The sequence below is a fragment of the Adiantum capillus-veneris genome, chromosome 29 (assembly GCF_014529385.1).
Source record: "Adiantum capillus-veneris isolate H3 chromosome 29, ASM1452938v2, whole genome shotgun sequence".
NCBI classification, from domain to species: domain Eukaryota; kingdom Viridiplantae; phylum Streptophyta; class Polypodiopsida; order Polypodiales; family Pteridaceae; genus Adiantum; species Adiantum capillus-veneris.
This window is the reverse complement of record NC_140959.1, coordinates 29,984,525-30,003,928: the sequence shown is the minus strand read 5'-3', so window position 1 is coordinate 30,003,928 and position 19,404 is coordinate 29,984,525. Positions and strand designations below refer to the sequence as shown.

The following is a 19,404-nucleotide window of genomic DNA, read 5'->3' as shown; positions in this document are numbered from 1 at the left end:
TTGTGCGGATTGACTATGGTGTACTAAAAACATACACGTATACTAGAGGCACTTTCCCCTTTGGGTTTTCCCTCTCTAGACATCAAGATTTAAGACCTTAGTATAGGATTTCTTTTTATTTGTATTTAGGTAATAAAACTTTCACTTCTATGTTGACACACCTTCTAGGTGGTAGTGTTTTGTCATATGATTTTGCAGCATGGATAGACTTTAGATTTCACGCAACATGGATATTGAGATTCAATATTGCATGTTTATTTCCACGGCTATCAAGGAGATGCATCACATACGTCCAGGTATACTGCTTTCTATGTTTCATGTTTGTGGACATTTATATTTGTTGATTGCGGTTCTTCATGGTTTGATTGAGTGCGTTTAATTATGTTTTGTTATCTGCCATTAAAGATGTGCAAACTTGTTCTTGCTTTAGTTGGTTGACCTAGAGTTTAGTCTTATCAACGAGCCTTGAGGTTAGTAGGCCATGACTTTTTGTTAACGCATTTACTTGACTACTAGTCCTAGTTGGTAAAATTATTTGATATTTATTTTTAATTGCAATGTAACATTTCACAATTCTTTGTATTTACTCATTACCACACATATTCCCCTTATGCTTTATTGCCATATGATTAAGCTTGCTACCTCATCGACGTTTTTCTTTTGCAGGCACATTCTTCCTCGAGTGTCTACTGCGACATGGCTTTGTCAGGGACGACAAAGGTTAGGAAGGGGGAATGTTGAAAGCATCCAATACCAATAACCATTTTCACCTTCTTCATAATCATATTTTTCCATTTACCATGTATAGGTTCTTGGGCTCTCTACAAGTTCCAATTTGTATCTACTATTTTACTCTATGTGCCTTGGGCAAGCGACCATTTATTTTTAAAACCCTTCACTAGCTCTCTACAAGTTCCAACTTGTATCGACTATTTTACTCTATGTACCTTGGGCGGCCGGCCACTTATTTTAAAGCCCTAGCCATATACATGAATTGTAGGTCATGTGAAAGGGGAGATATCATTTTGTGAGAAACCCTAGAGTAGAGAAGAAGGAGAAGGAGGCTTGAAGCTGCATGTACTTGCTTCACAAATTGATTTTTGCATACAATGAAGTTGAGTCCTATTGCTTCTCTCTTACTTTTTATCAAAATTTGTGTATTAGCGTTTTGATGTGTGTATTAAGAACTAATCATTGTCTATCACTTGACTACCTATTGTGGTGTCGTGTGCATGATAAGATTAGTGTGTAGGTTAAGATCCATGCATACATCGCTCTTATCGTAACCCCATGAGCTTGAGCGAGTTCATGTTTAGGATGTGCCTACAAGGATTGATAGGGAATGCAACAAAGAGCATTGTGTGATGAGCATAACGGTCAGTGTGTGTGTGACCATGAATCCCTTTCAATAGTTCTCTCTTCTTCCTATTCCATATGTCCTCTCATGATTTCCTCACTCCTTACTCATTTTTATCACACACTCACCCATGTGTGATGCTTCCATACCTTAGCTGGGTCACTACCATCCAGAATTAATAATTTTGTTGATTCGGGGAGTCAACATAGCTCCTCTCCCACCATTCAAGACGACCATAGTCTCAAGGGTTTTCACATTGGTCAATTACATTGAGTCCATAGGCTACTCGCCTTGAGGATGGTATAGTCATCATTGTTTGCAACACTTTGCATGCCTTCTAGTTGCCATGAACTCAATTACATTGAGTCCATAGGCTACTCGCCTTGAGGTGGTATAGTCATCATTGTTTGCAACACTTTACATGCCTTCTAGTTGCCATGTGTTAATGAGGAGGATGCCCCTAGGGCCCTTGGGGTGCAGTGATGCAACACTAAGCATGGGCCACCAAATCATAAACTGCGAGTTGACAACCTCTTCTTCCCTATGACATCGTAAGTGGCTGCCCATGAGTTTGCGAAGTCTACGAAGCCATCCCCTTGTCTTGGTTCACGCTGTGAGAAAGTAATAGCTCTTGTCAACACATGTACTCTCAAGAACAAGAAAGTATAATAGTGTTTTTTTTTAATGGACAAAGCATAGGTTCTAAAGATAGACCAAGAGCAAGCGTGTAAGTAGGCTAGATGGCTTGGCATGTCAAGTGTGACTACAACACACAAGGACAAAGGCACCAAGATTAGGCATGGATTGCGGCAAATGGTTAGGATTCTGCCCTACGCTCGGCTATAAGAAGGAAAGCTACAAAAGTGGGACAAGAATGCTAACAACGAATGGAGGACGCTCGAGTGGAGCCTCAAGGGTAGGGTCTTGTGGATTGTTCTCGAAGGGCAAGGTTGGGTGGAGAGTTATACACACTATGCTCATTTCTCACCTTCTCTCTCATTTCCTTGATGAGCAAAAGGGAGTCTTCCATTTACATGAGACAAGCGCCTCACAATTCACCAATTGTTTTTTGTTTCGGCACACCCCTTCTCTCTTTCTCTTTGAGATACTATCGCAAAGAGAAAGCACTATGGCATTATCAACAAACAATGCTTTGTGTGTTGTGACTCAAGAGGAAAGCAATTACATTTGACGATGAGGAAGCACACTTACAATGTGGTTGATAAAAATTGAATGCCTATGTAGAGCACTCTAGCTCATTTTGGATCCTGTTTAGGTTTCCCCTTCCTTTTATAAGAGATCTCCATCTCGGGTTCATGGCTCGCATTGCTTCACAAATGGCTCTATGGTGGCTTCAACTACTTGTAACTCATCAAAGAAACATCCAATCAAGAACCTACTGTGGCTTCTACTACTCTAAAAATTTGTAACTCATCAAAGAAACATTCAATCAAGAACCTACCGTGGCTTCTACTACTGAGAAAATTTCTACTCATCAAAGAAACATCCAATCAAGAACCTACCTCCACATATATTTCTTTTAAGGTTCCACAAAAATATCCTTTCAAACCACATCAATAAATTTGTCGAGACCAATACATATCAACCTTCCATACATCAATAAATTTGTTGGGACCAATACATATCAACCTTCCATTTATAAAACATAATCGATTGCAAAATGATTCCATGAATACACATGGAACAACATCCAAAGATTAAATATTATGTTCATACTTGGCACTATTCTCTTTCTCCGCTCAACAATCAAGTAAAGTCAAACCTACTCGAGGGAGATCCCTTGCTAGTGTAAAGATTGGGAAAATGGAAAAAGTGCACTTGTAATGATGGCTTACAACGAGGGTAGTGTGTATGTCACGCGTGCTTGCAAATTTTCTCTTGTTTGTTCAAGAGACCTTCATTTGACAAACTCAAAGTGTTCATTAATCCAACAATTTCCTATTTAAAAGGTTGTGATTGCCATTACTAAGAAGAAGAAGAAGAAGAAGAAGAAGAAGAGACTGTTTGGTCTACCATACTTATGCGATGCTTCTTAAATTTTTCCCATAAAAGTCCTCTTTTTCTCTTTCGTTTTCCCTTAAAAGCTTTCTCTCTCTCTCTCTCTCTCTCTCTCTCTATCTATATATATATATATATATATATATATATTTGATCTCTCAAGGTTTTTGCTTCTGTTGTTCTATATACTATATTTGAGCTCGCAAGGTTTTTGCTAATGTTATTGTACTTCTCTCTCTCTCTCTCTCTCTCTCTTTCTTTTGCTCCCACAAGGTTTTTGCTACTGTTGTTCTTCTTCGTCCTCTCTCTCTCTCTCTCTTTCTCTTTGGATAGCATTCTTCATACAAAGTTAAAATATTCACGTGTATGTGTGTGTGTGCGCACCCTATGTTCCCATATGCGTGATGGTATAAGGGGTATGAGCCTCCCGAGACCGGCCACGGGAGGGGACCCCCCACCTAGACACGCTAGCCTCACTCCACGCACTCGCGCACCGTGGGGACTCCACGCAAGGTTCCTCGGGGCACGCTATGACCCTCCGTCAGTGCGGCGGAGCCTGAGGCTACGTGGGGCTAGGGATCCGGAACGCAAGACCCGCGAAGACCCGCGAAACGCAAACGGCCGTCGACCCATGGAACGCAACCACGCCCGAGCCGGTCCCATCCTAGCCGGGCCCTCCTGAGCTGGTGCCGTCCGCGCCAGGACCCCTTGAAGCAACACCTCGACCCGAGCCGGTCCCGTCCGAGCCGGGCCCTCCTGAGCCGGTGCCGTCCGCGCCAGGACCCCTTGAAGAAACACCCCGACCCGAGCCGGTCCCGTCCGAGCCGGGCCCAAAACGTCCCCTCCCCGACGCGCCCAGATTCTGGGGCGTCACACTTGGTATCAGAGCAAAGGAAAACGGTCCCTCCCTGACGCGCCCACATTCTGGGGCGTCACACTTGGTATCAGAGCTCAGCAAAAGAGCTCCTGGAAACGAGCCGAAGACCGACGTGCCCGACGCGCACGATCCTCACGACGACTCCAACCGCAATGGCTCGGGTCGTCAAAATCTTGGTGAAGAGAGCTCCAGAAAGCAACCACACGCCCCCCATCCCTGTGACGCGTCCAAACACCGGGTCGTCACCCGTGACCCGCGCCGGCCCCGATCCGAGCCGGGTACCTCTCCATGAGAAAAAGGCAAGATGCGAGCCAGACAGGGCTCTTCATAACAAAAACAGAGAAAGACCAAAAACGCGACGAACCAAGCCAACGGTGTTCGTCGCGCCCCGGCCACGTGTTGTGGCCCATGCTGAGTTGAAGACCCATTCAAGTCTACAAAGAGACCACAGGGCCCTGAGCTTGCCCTCCAAATGACGTCCAAACAGGGACCAACTCGCAAGTGCTGCATTGCGACGGAACGCTCTTTTAGATTCGGCTTTCAAGAAGCCTCCGCGCGGGCCAACGCAGCAGGTGGCTCCGCGCACACTGGGTTACCTATTCGGGGAATGCTCAAGTACGGGGAATTCTACTTGGGTGTTCAAAGCATACTTTTTCAGCCTTCTGCCAAAACCCCAAAAACACACACACTCACTTTATTCTCAAAAGTACAAAAACAAAGCATGCCTACTTACTTGCATTTGGGAACAGTTTTGCTCATGTTGCACTTATATGCACCCCTTTGTCCCCACGGCCTCATGCATAGCCAAGCACTCTTTTCCCACGTTCGACGCGGTCGTCGAACTCTCTTCAACCGGGGGTGTATATAAGGGGTATGAGCCTCCCGAGACCGGCCACGGGAGGGGACCCCCCACCTAGACACGCTAGCCGCACTCCACGCACTCGCGCACCGTGGGGACTCCACGCAAGGTTCCCCGGGGCACGCTATGACCCTCCGTCAGTGCGGCGGAGCCTGAGGCTACATGGGGCTAGGGACCCGGAACGCAAGACCCGCGAAGACCCGCGAAACGCAAACGGCCGTCGACCCATGGAACGCAACCACGCCTGAGCCGGTCCCGTCCGAGCCGGGCCCCCGTGAAGGCAACTTGACCCGAGCCGGTCCCGTCCGAGCCGGGCCCTCCTGAGCCGGTGCCGTCCGCGCCAGGACCCCTTGAAGCAACACCTCGACCCGAGCCGGTCCCGTCCGAGCCGGGCCCTCCTGAGCCGGTGCCGTCCGCGCCAGGACCCCTTGAAGAAACACCCCGACCCGAGCCGGTCCCGTCCGAGCCGGGCCCAAAACGTCCCCTCCCCGACGCGCCCAGATTCTGGGGCGTCACAGATGGCATGCCTCTCTCCCTCGTTGTAGAATTAGAGATCTCAATCAATAATCAGGTTCAAGAATCTTACCCGACCCGCCCTAAAACGGTAGAACTGCTATCTTGTGCCGAGATGCCGAAGGTGCGTAGAAGCCGTTTGAAATACCCTTCCGGATGGGAGCTCATCGAGCCTACTCTGCGAGATCTCGACTCCAAAATGAGAGAAGGTCTGATTTCTTTCCGTTTGGAATCTCATACATGAGCTTAGAATTAGGGTTTTTCTTGCAGAGGAGAGAGAGAGAGAGAGAGAGAGAGAGAGAGAGAGAGAGAGAGCTCTTGCTTAAATCACGTCTATTGGAGGCTCTATGATACATCTGTTTGTATTCCGTGGATGGGTTCAAGTGGAGTAGTACCCTGTTCTCAAGAGAACACTCGTTCATCGGTTTTCTGACGTTTCTATAAACTGCTAACATGGACTACGTTTTTTTTTGCTTGTCCGGTAAGTTTTGTCAGAATTTTGAGGGTTATTGTGCCCAGATCTATGGAGGAGGGGCTTCTGTGTTGTTGTGCTCGGGCTTGTGAGATTTGTCTCTGGCTGCTAACACCCATTCACGAAGTGTGCCAGCACGTGCGATTACATTGGGTATGCAAGTGAGTCAGTAACGAAGTGGACAAACACACGACCGTCTACAAGCAGGGTTCTATACCTACTCTGATTCATCAACTAGAGAGCCCACCCAACGCTCTTGGGAGGTAACCCAAAAGTAGGTGTATTAAGGTTCCCCCACCCATCCCCTTCCCCGCCCATGACTAAAGAGTTGGGAAGGCATCCTTTATGTGTTAAAGCGACCGGATATGAATCTCACAAGGTCAGGCACAGCCACACTCAAGAGCATGTAAAATCCCTAGTAACTCTCGCTTGTCAGCAGAGTAGTTACTTTGAGCACATTGAGCTTCTCACCCTCTCCCTAGATCACAATAACCCCCGCCCACCCCAAACAGGGCTGATCATCTACGTGGGCACGCACACCTGCTGTCAAAGGGCGGGCAACCAGTATGTAAAAAACGTCTATTGTCCAGGTCTTGGGTGTTGTCGTCCAAGCACCTCAGTTTGTGCCAACTTATGAAAGTGTCCCGTTTTTAGATAAGTGACTCTTCAAATTTTTTTGGGTCGCTGGTGGTATTTGTCGGTCGAGCAGCCTTGGTTATACATAGGGAAAGGGGACACTATGTTTGGTGTCAGAAGTGGCAGCGAAAGATGCAATTAAGACAAGAACTGACCCGTGATTCGGTGGACACCTCGACTTTGATCTAGAACACTTGCAATGCCACATACATGAGCAAGGCACCTGTGGAGAAGACAAATCAATAAGAGAGAGAGAGAGAGAGAGAGAGAGAGAGAGAGAGAGAGAGAGAGAGAGAGAGAGAGAGAGAGAGAGAGAGAGAGAGAGAGAGAGAGATTCCCACCCAACCCTCTCAAGAGTCAAGGACCCCCCATGCCGTTGCCGATGTGATATTTGCCTTTGATTGCGTAGATGGAATGTACTTACATGCAATACTTTAAGTGCAGATTCTACTAATGACACAATATCCACATAGGATGCCAATACATATCCACAGGATGACAAAATGGTATCCACACAAGTAAGAGATAGTTATCGTACCAACTTTTGGCGTTTAGGCCAAAGGCCATAAACCCAACAATCCTCCCCATGGACTTTGGATTGGGACAATACATTGAAGATTTTTATATCCACTAAGGATGACACATTATCCACATAGGATGTCAATACATATCCACAAAGGATGACAAAATGGTATTCACACAGGATGACAATAAAAGAGGAATTCTCACCTTGAAGTAGAAATCTTCGTCTTTGAAACATGCTTGTCCTCCCCCCCTTTTCTTCATTCCATTCTTGGAGTCTCGTAGCCGCACCTTGTTGATGCCAATGATGTCGATGTCGCCATAGCTTTGTCTTGAGCTTTATTGAAAACAAGTACAATGCTAAAAACCATTGATGCAAAAACTACTAACGTGGATGCGAATGCTATGTTGCCAATTTTCCTCCCTTGAGATGGAATTCCCAAATTCCCCCATGGTGCCTTGGAGCGGTCTTTGCACTTGAATACTCCCCAAGGCTAGCGCCTTGACTCCGTACAAGTGCACAATGACATTGTTCTTCTCAATGATTGATGTATAAACATACGTGGCAAAATATTGTGCTTGGTTGCAAATTTTGGAGTTAATGTGAATTTGAGAGAAATCTTCCTTTATGTGAAGCTCCTCTTCACTAGGGTGAAGTGCTCTTCACAATAAAGAATTAAGGCTTGGTTGCAAAGATTTTAAGCTTTGAATTACAAAAGATTTAGGGAGAGTATGCAAGAGAAAGGTTCCTTTTTGAAGCTTTGATAGCTTTAGAAGGCCTTCAAAATTCAACTTGTTGAAGCTTTGGATTGGATTTTGAATAGCCTTGAAGTTTTGGTCGAGGTTCGATTGTTGCTTCCCTTGATGAGTTGCTGGTTCGACGGCCTGTCCTCTATGTCCTTGTGGGGACAAGCCCTTAGGAGCCTTTGCTATTTAGCTCAAAACTGTGGGAACAGAGTCTTAATAAATTTTAATAAAGAGATATTAAAAAAAAACTTTACAAAGGATGCAAAGAAAGGTTAACGAACGGCGGTGTGATGACAAGCGTGGCCGATAGAGGTGGGCTTGCCTCGTTTATAAGTGACACGAGAGGGATCAGCGCCAGAGAAGATTTTTCGGCGGCGCGAGCGATTGGGGCCGTTGGATCGACGCACCGGGGGGGGGGGGGGGGGGGGGGGCAAGATTTATATAGCGCAAGAGTCGCATCCATTTCAAACGATCGCGCTAGGCGAGCTAGATAAGGTGTGGGAGCATGTAGGGGTAGGTCTGGATTCGAGACTCGAGCGACGCCGGTGGGGAGCCTTTTTGTAATTCGTGTAGATGGGATCAACCGGTGGATTAAACCCTCACCGTAGATCCCACTACTTTCGGCGTGTCACTTATAAACAAGGGTGGGCTTGGGCAAGGCGAGCAGATTCGAGGCTTTGGCTGTTGCGATGAGCTAAGGCGAGCGTTGCAAATTGCTATGGTTTGCCTTATTGATGCTCACTAAATCAACTTATGAAGGCAAGGTTTTGCCGCTTGCATTGTTTCGAGTTCTACAGGGTTGTGAGCACCCAAATTGCTTATGAGATGCTCGTCTGTTGCTTAGTGTTGTGTGCACACATGCAGAGGTTGCGTCACTAATGCTTGCAAAACTGTCGAGGGATTTGTTTTTCGCTCAGAAGATGCCGTGAGCAGCAGGTCGATTATGTAGGAGCAAAAGATGTTCTTGTGAGAGAGCTTTATTCGAGAATCAATAATCCACCAATCAATTGTCAATTAGCTTAAGTGAGGGTAGTGGCACGAGGCATATCTCCCAACTCAAACAATTGACAAGTGATTATTGGATAATTATACATAAAGAGAAAATGAATTCAAGAGCGATTAGGATGTAGTAATCATGCTTAAGCTCTGATAGAAGTTGTAGGGATTGCCGATGGGTGCAATAGAGCTCATGGGGGCTTGAAAAGGTAGGCAGCCATAGCTTACACAATAAGAGATAGAGAGAGGAAAGTAAACACTTGCAGCTTTCAATAATGCATTCACTTTTGCATAGCATAGAATATCTTATGTACATAAAAAGCCTTCATTTATAAGGCCCAAAGGCTATCCGGAATATCTTGCAACACAAGCACTTATCTCTACATAGGATTTTCATAAGTAAGAGATAGTTCTTGCACCAGTTGTCGGCGTTTAGGCCAAAGGCCATAAACCCAACAGACTTCATCATCACAAAGTCAGGTAGTTGGTGGAACAACTCTCTCTCCTCACCGGATTCACTGCGAGAATCCATTTGTTCTGCAAGAAAAGGGATCCGATCCTTCATAGAACCTTTGTAGAAGAATAATCGTCCGAGCTCTAATCCCACTATAATAGACTTGGACACTGCAAGACAAAGATCTACAGCAACACATGTGAGGAAAATTGCAAACGACCGAACTTAACTTGAATAGAGAGAGAAGAGAGTCGATACAAAGCAGGGGTGTTCTGCTTCCAGATGCAGTGGCCCCAAAGATTGGTGCGCCTTCCGGTATTATTACTTCGCAAGAGGATAATGTCCACTACATGATCAGGTAAGCGTTATGCCAAGACTTCCATCCATTGATTGAAGCTTTCTCAATCTCACGAGGAATGTACATGGGTTGGATATTTTTCCAAGAATTTTCTCTTGAAGCACAACATTACCAGTTGTGCCTAAATTTTCTTCTTAGACAGAAACACTAGCAGGTGACATCCAGAGGAAAAGCCAACTTGTAGTCAACATGGCCTATCTTCGCTTTAATCAAGAAATGACCTCAAGAGCTTGCTAAAAGCTTTCATTGTTCGTGTAGTCTTGGGATTTTTGGGTTCTTTGGAGGGTATAATTTTGTTTCGAAAATCTTTGCGACTGCTATTAGAAGTTTTTTTGCTCCAAGAACGTGCAAAATTGTAAGTTTGTCATAAATTCAGAGTTTATGTGTGTTTTGTTTCTTCCAGCGGAAACGGAAACTCATGAAGGCAAAAGAAAATGCGAGTCTCTGTGGCCAATATTCAAAATTTTACATCAAAAGAGCAGATACTTATTTGATTTGTATTACCGCCGGAAGGCCATATCAAAAGAGCTTTACGAGTTTTGCTTAGAGCAGGGCTATGCAGACCGAAATCTCATTGCCAAGTGGAAAAAGGTGTAGTGAGCCTCTTTCAACCCACACGCACACGCACATGCACACGCACACGTGCGCGCGTGCGCACACACATTCTTTGGATGAATGTAATGATTTTATGAAACTAACAAGGCTTTTACCTTTCAGCCTGGTTATGAGCGACTTTGCTGCTTGTGTTGCATACAACCGCGAGACCACAACTATGGCACTACATGTGTCTGCCGTGTGCCAAAGCACTTGAGAGAAGAGAAGGTCATTGAGTGTGTGCATTGTGGGTGTAGAGGTTGCGCCAGTGGAGACTAATGGCCTGAAGCCATGTGGGAAGATACGTCATGACTGCAGTTCAGCAGGTGGTTCCATGACGAGTGGGTAAGAGCGTCAACAACCTTTTCATGAAGTTCTGATGCCGAGTATGGTTTTATGGTGCAGATAGTTGCTGTGTATGCAACAAAACTTTAAACCCTAAACTCGAGACCCTAAACCCAAAAGATAACTTGTATGTATGCCAGAATGTGGGCAATGTCGTCGTTTCCTGGAAAGGGAGTTTTGTTGCACGGGCAATGGCCTCGAGCTCCTTCTATGCTACCTACTTATACAGGGTTGAGTGGGAGTTGTATCACTGACCATATTGGCTTCTCCTATTCCATGCGGAAGCAGTTTTAGCCACGTTGGGACTGCACCATCTCTCTTTCAAAAAAACCAATATCAAACAGAGAAAGCCCTAATTGAATCAGCGGAGGACCTGTAGTTTTCATGAGGAAGTAGCTTTGTATTTTCTAGCTTTGGAATTAATGTTTGTATGATTGTACATACAGGTGGTAGTCCGTGATGCTTGTATTAAAGAGAGAGTGATTCTTAATATTGTACATGTTGATTGGGATATATAGGGTTGCCAATGTTGCTATAAAGAGTTCAGTTTGAAAATTTATTGATTGAACTAGGCTGCGGCATGGGAGTTCTTAGGCTGATCAATTTTTTTTTTGGTGGCCTATGGAAGGTTGCGAAAGTTTGAATGCATTTACTGTCTCCAATGGAGATATGTATGTGAACAGGACAATGCGATCTCAATGCATGCTTCATATCTTCATCTGAGGGTAATTGGAGAATCTGTGGTTTCAACTTGCATCATGTTCATCTCGTAGAAAAAACATAGTGACATTTCAATATACGGATGATTTGCAAAACGTAGTTTATCATACAATGATAGCTTCTTGAAGTTATAATGTAGGTTATAGCTTCTTGATGATATAATGTAGGTTTTCGTCTGTAAGATCCTATTAAAGTGCGCGGGTTTGTCGAAGCACTACTTTCTTTTTGGATTTGTGTTGATTTAATTAAATCCTGTCTCCGAAGTGCTCCCATTGACTCCAATAGAAACGAGATCTATGTCGCGTCCTTATTAGCACGTCTTTCATGTGGTGTTCTGTCTTGTGCATTATTCATTCATTGTACACTAGATTTTGGTTTTAGATTTAATTCGTGCAGTCTTCTTCTCAAATATGTTAAGCATATCATGCCTTGAAATTGATTAAAAGATTCTTTTTATAGAAGACATGTTTCAAGTCGGGATTCCTTTGAGGGTTTGAGAATGCTTATGCATAATAGGGGAATTCCTTTTTTTTGCTGTAGTGGTCGATTGTCAGCCTTCATCAATAATGTCATTATGCCTCAATTTGCTTGACCCGGCTTCATTCAATTTCTTTGAAAAGGTTGTTTACGCTCTGAAGCTCTCATACCAGAAATATTCCATGGGAAGGAGAGTTTTCTGATCTATTTTACACGAAGAATGTGGTTTTGCCCGCTGTGAAGCTCACACACCAGCAAAATACCATGGGGAGGAGTTTTCTCTGTTTTATTTTACTTAAAGAATGTGGTTTTTGCCCCATCTCAGCTAGATAGGGTCAAGTGATCACAAAAATGAGCTTTGGTTTTCTCACACAGCTAGAAGCCTCTCTTCTTGGAATGTGTCCAAAACGTAATAGAAGTAGTGCTACATTGCTGGAAGTGACCGGGTGGATCCCTTTTCAAGAAAGGAGCACGTGTTCATGCGGTGCCTTTGTGTATGTAGAAGGCTGCCCATGAGCACTTGAATGCCGCTTCCTCTGAGAAATCAATGAATTGAATCATTATTACCATTTTAGAAGCAATGATTATTAGAATTGTGGTCTTGCCAATGGTTAATGATTACAAATTGAAAATGGATGGAGCACATAAGACGTCGGAGGATGATTCCTATTTATCGTTTACTAAGCCAATTGACTTCCTTTCCATACTCTTTAGTCCTATTTGACATAAACATGCATGTAAAAGGTGGCATACACACCCACAAATTCAATAGACAATAGATATAGTGTTTGACTAGTCAAGGTTAAAAAATGCTAAGAGCAAATGAAGGAGTGGAGAACATTGAGAGCATGAAGACAAATTTTCTTATAAAAGATCATTTGTAGCACCATACGAGGGAAACTACCTTCAGTTTGAAAAGGAGCTACCAAACCTACCGATCAACATGTTCTCTCGTTGCATGCTCACATTCGAATGTATGGCTATGAAATTGCAAGAAAAATATAAGAAAAATAGAGGGTTTGGGCCTCTCAAAGATTATGCTCATTGTAAGCCTTTGAGGGTATTCCCAAGTATTGCACTCATCCTTACAAAACCTGTATACAAAAAGCCAAAAGACACACAATGGCACACTAAAATTATGGTTGTCTATTTACTTGGCTGGCCTAAGGCCTTATGAGCCCTCAGAATAGATGAGGTAGCCAACCAACTCACCATGAGATGTTGCAGAGGACCATGTTGCAGTATGGCTATCATCGACGACAACCGATGCGACATAATTAATTGAAAAGCAATGGATAGTTGTCATCGCAAGAAACATATATTTCAATTGACTCTGCGTTGACTCATTGCGCACGCTTTTCACTACCTCTTGCTTTTGTAATCGCCTGCATTAACTGCGTTGGTAGTAGGGCACTGGTTTTAGGACAGAGTCCGTAGATGACCATCCACAAGGTGAGGCTCATAAACCATCTCAGCAACCACAAGAAGATTTAGAAATTTTCTCATGTAGGAAAACAGAGTCTTTTCCAATGTTTTTCAAACAATGCATAACATCGTGCGCTTCTGCTCGAGAGGCACCGCATACTTAGCAAGGTACGATTGGGGGCAGGGGACCGCCGGCCCCCCCACCGGGCCGGCGGTCCCCTGCCCCCAATCGTACCTTGCTAGGTATGCGGTGCCTCCCTCACAGAAGCTCATGATGTTGATGTAGGTATACTTGCTGTAATTTCAAGGCGCAACCGACAAATCGTTGACAAGTTAGCAACTATCAGGAAATGCGCTTCCTCCTGTAGGTGCTCCTCTAGTGTGTTGCCACCTCAACTGCTGGAAAGCAAGGATAGCCCTCCACATCACCCTCCTACCAGCTGCTGCAGGGCTGCATACCCTTGCTCCAATGGTGTCCTGCCATGTCACGAACCATAATATGTCCCAACTGTCTGATTGCAAGACATTGACCTTTCCCTGCAATGCTTCTCGAGGATGGCTTCCGACGGATCCTTTGAGTCAAATATATGGAAGTTATGGAGAAAACCTCCGTTCTTTTGGCTTGAGCATGACAATCAACGTAATGGCAAAAGTCATGGACCAGACGACATGGCAAGATCTTCTACCAATGAAAAGAGGCTCCTCTTTTGATGAGGAATTTAATCTCTCTAGTATGAATCGGTCTTTTAATAGGTCACAAAGGACTTTCCGGAGTTATCATCACAAGGAGGATGAATATGGCCCTTCTAGGTGACCCCTAAAGAGAATGAGTTCATCAGAGAGATAATAAACTAAGGACCTAATAGTGTTAGGGGCCTTGGATGTGAGGGATTACCCCAATATTAATGCTAAATAGACCTAAACTCTTCTATCGAGACAAAAATGTTGAAGAGGAGCTTGAAAATGAGATCACTCAAGAACCAACCTTTTTTTGAGGGCAAACAAGGTACTCCGTTGATGTGTCACTTGTGAAAATGGTAAGAAATCCTTATAGTTCATTTCAGAGAGCTATAATAACATAGTCTACTTGAGCCAAAGTGAGGATAAACTTATGATATCAACAGCAAAGCAACATGCTTTGTTCCGTCCCAAAATATTTGAATCGTTTTTGGGAAAATTCCACGGCCAAAATAGGAGAGGGGCATCTTGCTCAAGGAAGGCCTTTCACCAAATGCAATAACCTATGCATGTGCCTTGAAGGCTTGTGTCCTTGCGCATTACCTTCACACGACTGAGAGAATTCAAGATGACATTGCTAGTCAGGGGCTGTTGGAGAAAGATGTTGTGCTTGGAAATGCTTTGTTTAATATGTATGCCAACTTTGGTGCCCTTAGAAAAATACATAGAGTTCTTAACAAGCTTTCTATCTGAAATGTAGTCTCTCAAAACATGTTGTTTGCAACATATACTCAACATGGTAGTGGCACGAACTAAAATGCAAAATTCTAAGAGAAGAATTTGCAGAGAAGTACCAACGACTTGAATGCCAAATTATCAAAGAAGAATTTAACTTCGTTATCTTGTTCTGAAATACCATGACTATGTAGTAGGGAATGGACTACAAGGCAGGGCATGACTTTCATTTCTTATGAAATTTGGAGAGACATTCTGCTGACTCTCCACAATACTTCCATATGGCACTCACGTAGACCATGCACTATCCACCTTTTTTATATTTTTAAATTTTTCTCAGTACAAAAAGTTTCACAGGGTGTTTTCTTTACTAACTGGGTAAGGCTTTTTTCAAATAAGGCAACAAGAATAAACTACTTGGCTGAAACCTCAATCCTAAGCATAGAATAAAACTTAATCCAATGGTGCAGAGCACCAGCCCGAAAGCGCTGCCCCAAGTAAAAAAAAAAAACCACCGCCATCAGCGTCGAAGAAAGAAAAAGAAAAAACAGCGCTTGGCATGATCTGCGCACACGGCCAACAACCATTTTAGCCATTAAAGCATCGAAGGTCTTCACCAAATTGAAAGCCAACATCGGCTGTCCTGGCACCGTGTTAGCAGAGCGCATCATCGACCCTATCGACCTTCACAAGAAGATATAGAAATTTTCTCATGTAGGAAAACGGAGTGTTTTTCATACAGTGCATAACATGATGAGCTTCTGCTTGAGGCTAGCTAGGTACGATTGGGGGCAGGGGACCGTTGGCCCGGTACCGCATACCTAGTTAGGTACAATTGGGGGCAGGGGTCCCCTGCCCCCAATCGTACCTAGCTAGGTATGCGGTGCCTCCCTCACAAAAGCTCATGATGTTCAGGTAAGTCACAATGTGGGAAATATTGTGAGAATTTGTCCAAAACTTCTTGTGAGCTTGTTAAGGATTGAGGAGCAGGAAACGTTTTCCTAAAGCCTCGATCAAAATCAGGAGTCTCCATCCGGGAAGAGACGAAAGTGGACAACTTTGCGAAGAAAATTCTAGCACACATCATTTCCCATGCTCAAACAAAGAATATATTGGATACTCCACATTTGGGCATAGGTTTGGTGCTCACCTAAACAACGTACCATGCCTTGGGGCATGATTGACAAATTGCCCGAATAATTGCGGCTACAAGAATTTTACGTCGGGAAGCTTCAACCAACTTCTCTCCAATGGGCTCAACTAACTCCATGCCTCATCTTTTCAGGCTGAAAAAAGAATCAAGAAAGGAGGGAAAACCCCAACAACCCCAGTAGTAAAGAAGGAGGTTTCAATCAAAGAAGTGAGCAAGCACAAGGCTCACCAATGGCAGCCTCAACGTTTTCTGAACAACATCAAGGTCATGAGCATCCAAGCTCAAGGTGTGGATTTAAATGAAGCAAGCAATTTCCCACAATCCACTACCCATGAACAAGAGAAGAGACCTCCATCACACTGCCTAGCCTTACCACCAGGCTTCCTGATCCTACAAGCGCCCACTTGTCTAGGCCATTGCTCCATAGTCAAGAGCACACAAATCAATGCATTGAAGAACTCTTGCGGATGACAACGCCTGCTTTTTGATCACGATTTCTACAGCGATAGCAACACCTGTTTTCTGCATGAAAATCTCATGTTGATGCTTTGCGTATATACGCTTGCTCTGAGCACAACTTCCTTAGCCAATGTGTTGGGCCGTCCTCCCCGCCAATTGTTCGCCTCCGTTGATCCGAGAGCCACCTTGTGCCATAGGTTCTGAAGGCCTTGAAGTACTGTCACCAACTATTCTCGCAAAGTGTAAGCAGAGTTCATCATCAACCTCGCTCAGAAAAGTGAGAAGCAAGAAACATTTGCCAATGAAAGCCTTTAAAGTGAGTGGAGCTGAGCTTCCGTGTTTCTAAAACAAGTACTTTTGTCCACGATGACACAGCGACAATATAAAACTGTCAGCTCGCATTCAAGAAAAGGCGACCACGAACGCAAGCGGCAGGAAGCCAGGGTGTGAGTCGAGAGGACGACAGGTGCATGGGATAGATAGCGAGCAAGATAGAGCGGATGGGGAAAGATGACCTTTTTTCCTATTAACAGCTTTTGGCCCCACTCCTACCCGCAACAGGCTCAACCATGGATACAATGCTCACTTGTTGACAACTCTAGCTGGACAAAAAGTATAGTGTAGATTCGAAACAACAAAAATGAAACGTCCCCCACCTCAGTATTCGTAGCCTATTGATTGAGCCATTCTACTATAATTATTACACTGGAAGTTATGAACCGAGTACTCATCACTACAGTAAACCCACAGTCTATAATGTAGAACTTCATAAAATTTTCAGTGCTTCTCTTTAAGTTTAATCTATCTACTGGATCTTTTGTATTTGTATTAACTCATGTTTTGTGTGTCATAGGAAGAACATATATTCACAACAGTGGACATTTCGACTGCACAACCATGACTCCAGCTTGATAACACTGCATCCAATTCCCCATGCTTATGTGTTTGCTTGGTCCAACACATAAATCCTACGGGGCAAGACACATCTTCCTTTTGAAGAGACCACAATGCCAACTCTTCACCATACTTTTGTGTGGAATTTTTGCATGACGTGCACTATATAATTAGCATTTTCACTCTATAATGCTTCATTGCAAGACAACATGTTTAACTATTCACATTAGTTTTATGTAGCTTGACACAAACATTGTCCTCTAGCTCGGACAATTGAAAGTTAGATATTATATTTTATGACATTACCTTGCCCTTGAAATCATAGTCGTCCTCGACTATGATGTAGGAAAAATAAAGCATAGTCATTAGTCCATGGTTTCCTAGTGGGTAGAGGATCCCTTTTTACCCAACAACATCTTTCCAAAATGGATGACTAGTCCATTTCGTGCTTGGGAGACTTAGCTGCTGCAAGCATGTCTACTCTTTAGTCCATATCAATACTCCAAAGTAGAGTGACAAGTTCTACTTGGTGCTTGGGAGACGTTTTTGCCACAAACATGATCATTAAATGCATTTCTTAAAATTTGTACACAATGAAAGAAAGGGAGTCACTTCATGTCGTAGGATATACTCGGGTTGGAGTATCTCTTCTTGACCTTCAAATTCTAGAGAATCTTCAATGATGGCTTCTTGAGGTGGCTCTCCTTGGTAAGGATTAAGTAAGCTCACACGGGAGGCGTTGTGTATGAACGAATGATTGGGAAACTTCAATTGATTAAGCCATCTCATTGTTTGGCTTAAGAATTTGAAAGGGACCATAGTATTTTTTTGCTATGTTAGCATAATACTTTTGGTGTCCCCTAGGATTCTTGCCCGAAGTATGTCTTAGAGGTTCTTTAGGAAACTTTAGCAAGACCCAATCATCTTGCTTGAAGGTCAAGGCTCTTCTGTGCTTTTTAGCACAACAACCTTTTGCTTTTGCTGAGATATAAATGTAGCTTCTTTAATCTTTTGAAAAGATTCTTTTAAGTTTCGGCTATATTCGTCTGTATCAAAGATCTTTCCATGTACTTAGAGTAGCAAGGGGCATTTGGATCTGCCCTCAATGAACTCAAATGGTGCTTTTCCAAAGAAGTATGTACAATGTTATTGTACACATACTCTACAAGAGGTAGGTACGTCTCTCATTGAGAACGTTGATCTACTTCCGTAACATAGGCTTTTAATAGATCAAGGATCGTGGAGTTAGCTATTTCACTTTGGTCATCCATTTGTGGGGGATAGGCCAATGGGAAATTTAAACTAGTATCTAGATTTTTACAGAGACCGTTCCAAAAAATTCGAGGATCTCTATCTGACACAATCGTTGTAGGCAAGCCATAATACTTGAAAATTTGTGATATGAAGAGTGTTGCCTTTGGAAGAATTTTGCGTAGCATTATTCTTTCCCTTGGGCTCATTTTTGTCCTTAATTTTTGGGGTCTTAAAGTTCTTCTTAGTCCCTTGTTGGAAATTAATTATTGAAGCAACCATGGTGTGGTGAATAACCATCGAGATGGTTTTGGGCCTTTGAGAATTGACATCTTCATTCATGTCTTCGCGTAGCCTGTCACAAAATTGTTGCTTTTGCTCCCCAAAACCTATCTTTTTGTAGACAGTGGCTTTGAGATGTAGGTCCCAAAACTTGTCTACATACTTGTGGATAGACTTATATGGAGACATCTTCAAGCTTTGCCATTTAGTGAGAAATTTATCTTCGGTATCACTTGAAAGAATTTGCTTCATAATGAAATCTCTTAAGGCTTTCCATGTCTTTGGAGTTTCTCCGTTATCCTATAGGCTAGCCCACCATTGCTTGGCGGACTTTTGAAAGTGCATGGCAACATGTCATAGCTTATAGGATTCCGTAAAGCCCTCACCTACAAAGGCCACATCGAATTGTTGTATCAAAGCTAAGACTTTGTCGGTGGCATCAAAGGCACCATTGTAGGTGAGGAAAGTGATGTTCTTTCCTGACCTTTTCCATTGCAGCATAGGATGTCCAATGTCCTCTTCTCTTCGGATCCTTGGAGGAGTAGCCACTACTTTCATTGGGAGAGGAGGGTGATGAATAT

The 19,404-nt window shown here is 43.7% G+C and overlaps 1 protein-coding gene across 2 annotated transcripts; it reads left to right on the top strand.

The window, feature by feature from the left end:
• Positions 1 to 5,596: 5,596 nt before the first annotated feature.
• LOC147418977 (protein BUD31 homolog 1-like) lies at positions 5,597 to 10,850 on the top strand. Of its 2 annotated transcripts, XM_086505637.1 has the most exons (4): positions 5,597 to 5,834; positions 10,214 to 10,401; positions 10,528 to 10,730; positions 10,810 to 10,850. In XM_086505637.1, the coding sequence occupies exons 1-3, from the start codon at positions 5,636 to 5,638 to the stop codon at positions 10,681 to 10,683; spliced, it is 543 nt and encodes a 180-aa protein (XP_086361763.1). In that variant the 5' UTR covers positions 5,597 to 5,635; the 3' UTR covers positions 10,684 to 10,730; positions 10,810 to 10,850. The 2 variants fall into 2 exon arrangements, with proteins under 2 accessions (XP_086361763.1, XP_086361762.1); XM_086505636.1 differs by having other exon boundaries at positions 5,598 to 5,834; positions 10,528 to 10,850.
• Positions 10,851 to 19,404: the final 8,554 nt, after the last annotated feature.

Coding starts and splice junctions, on each gene's coding strand:
- LOC147418977 (XM_086505637.1), top strand. CDS start 5,636: ATGCCTCTCTCCCTCGTTGTAGAATTAGAGATCTCAATCAATAATCAG. Junction 5,835..10,213: donor CGACTCCAAAATGAGAGAAG/GTCTGATTTCTT, acceptor TGTTTCTTCCAG/CGGAAACGGAAACTCATGAA. Junction 10,402..10,527: donor TCATTGCCAAGTGGAAAAAG/GTGTAGTGAGCC, acceptor TTTACCTTTCAG/CCTGGTTATGAGCGACTTTG.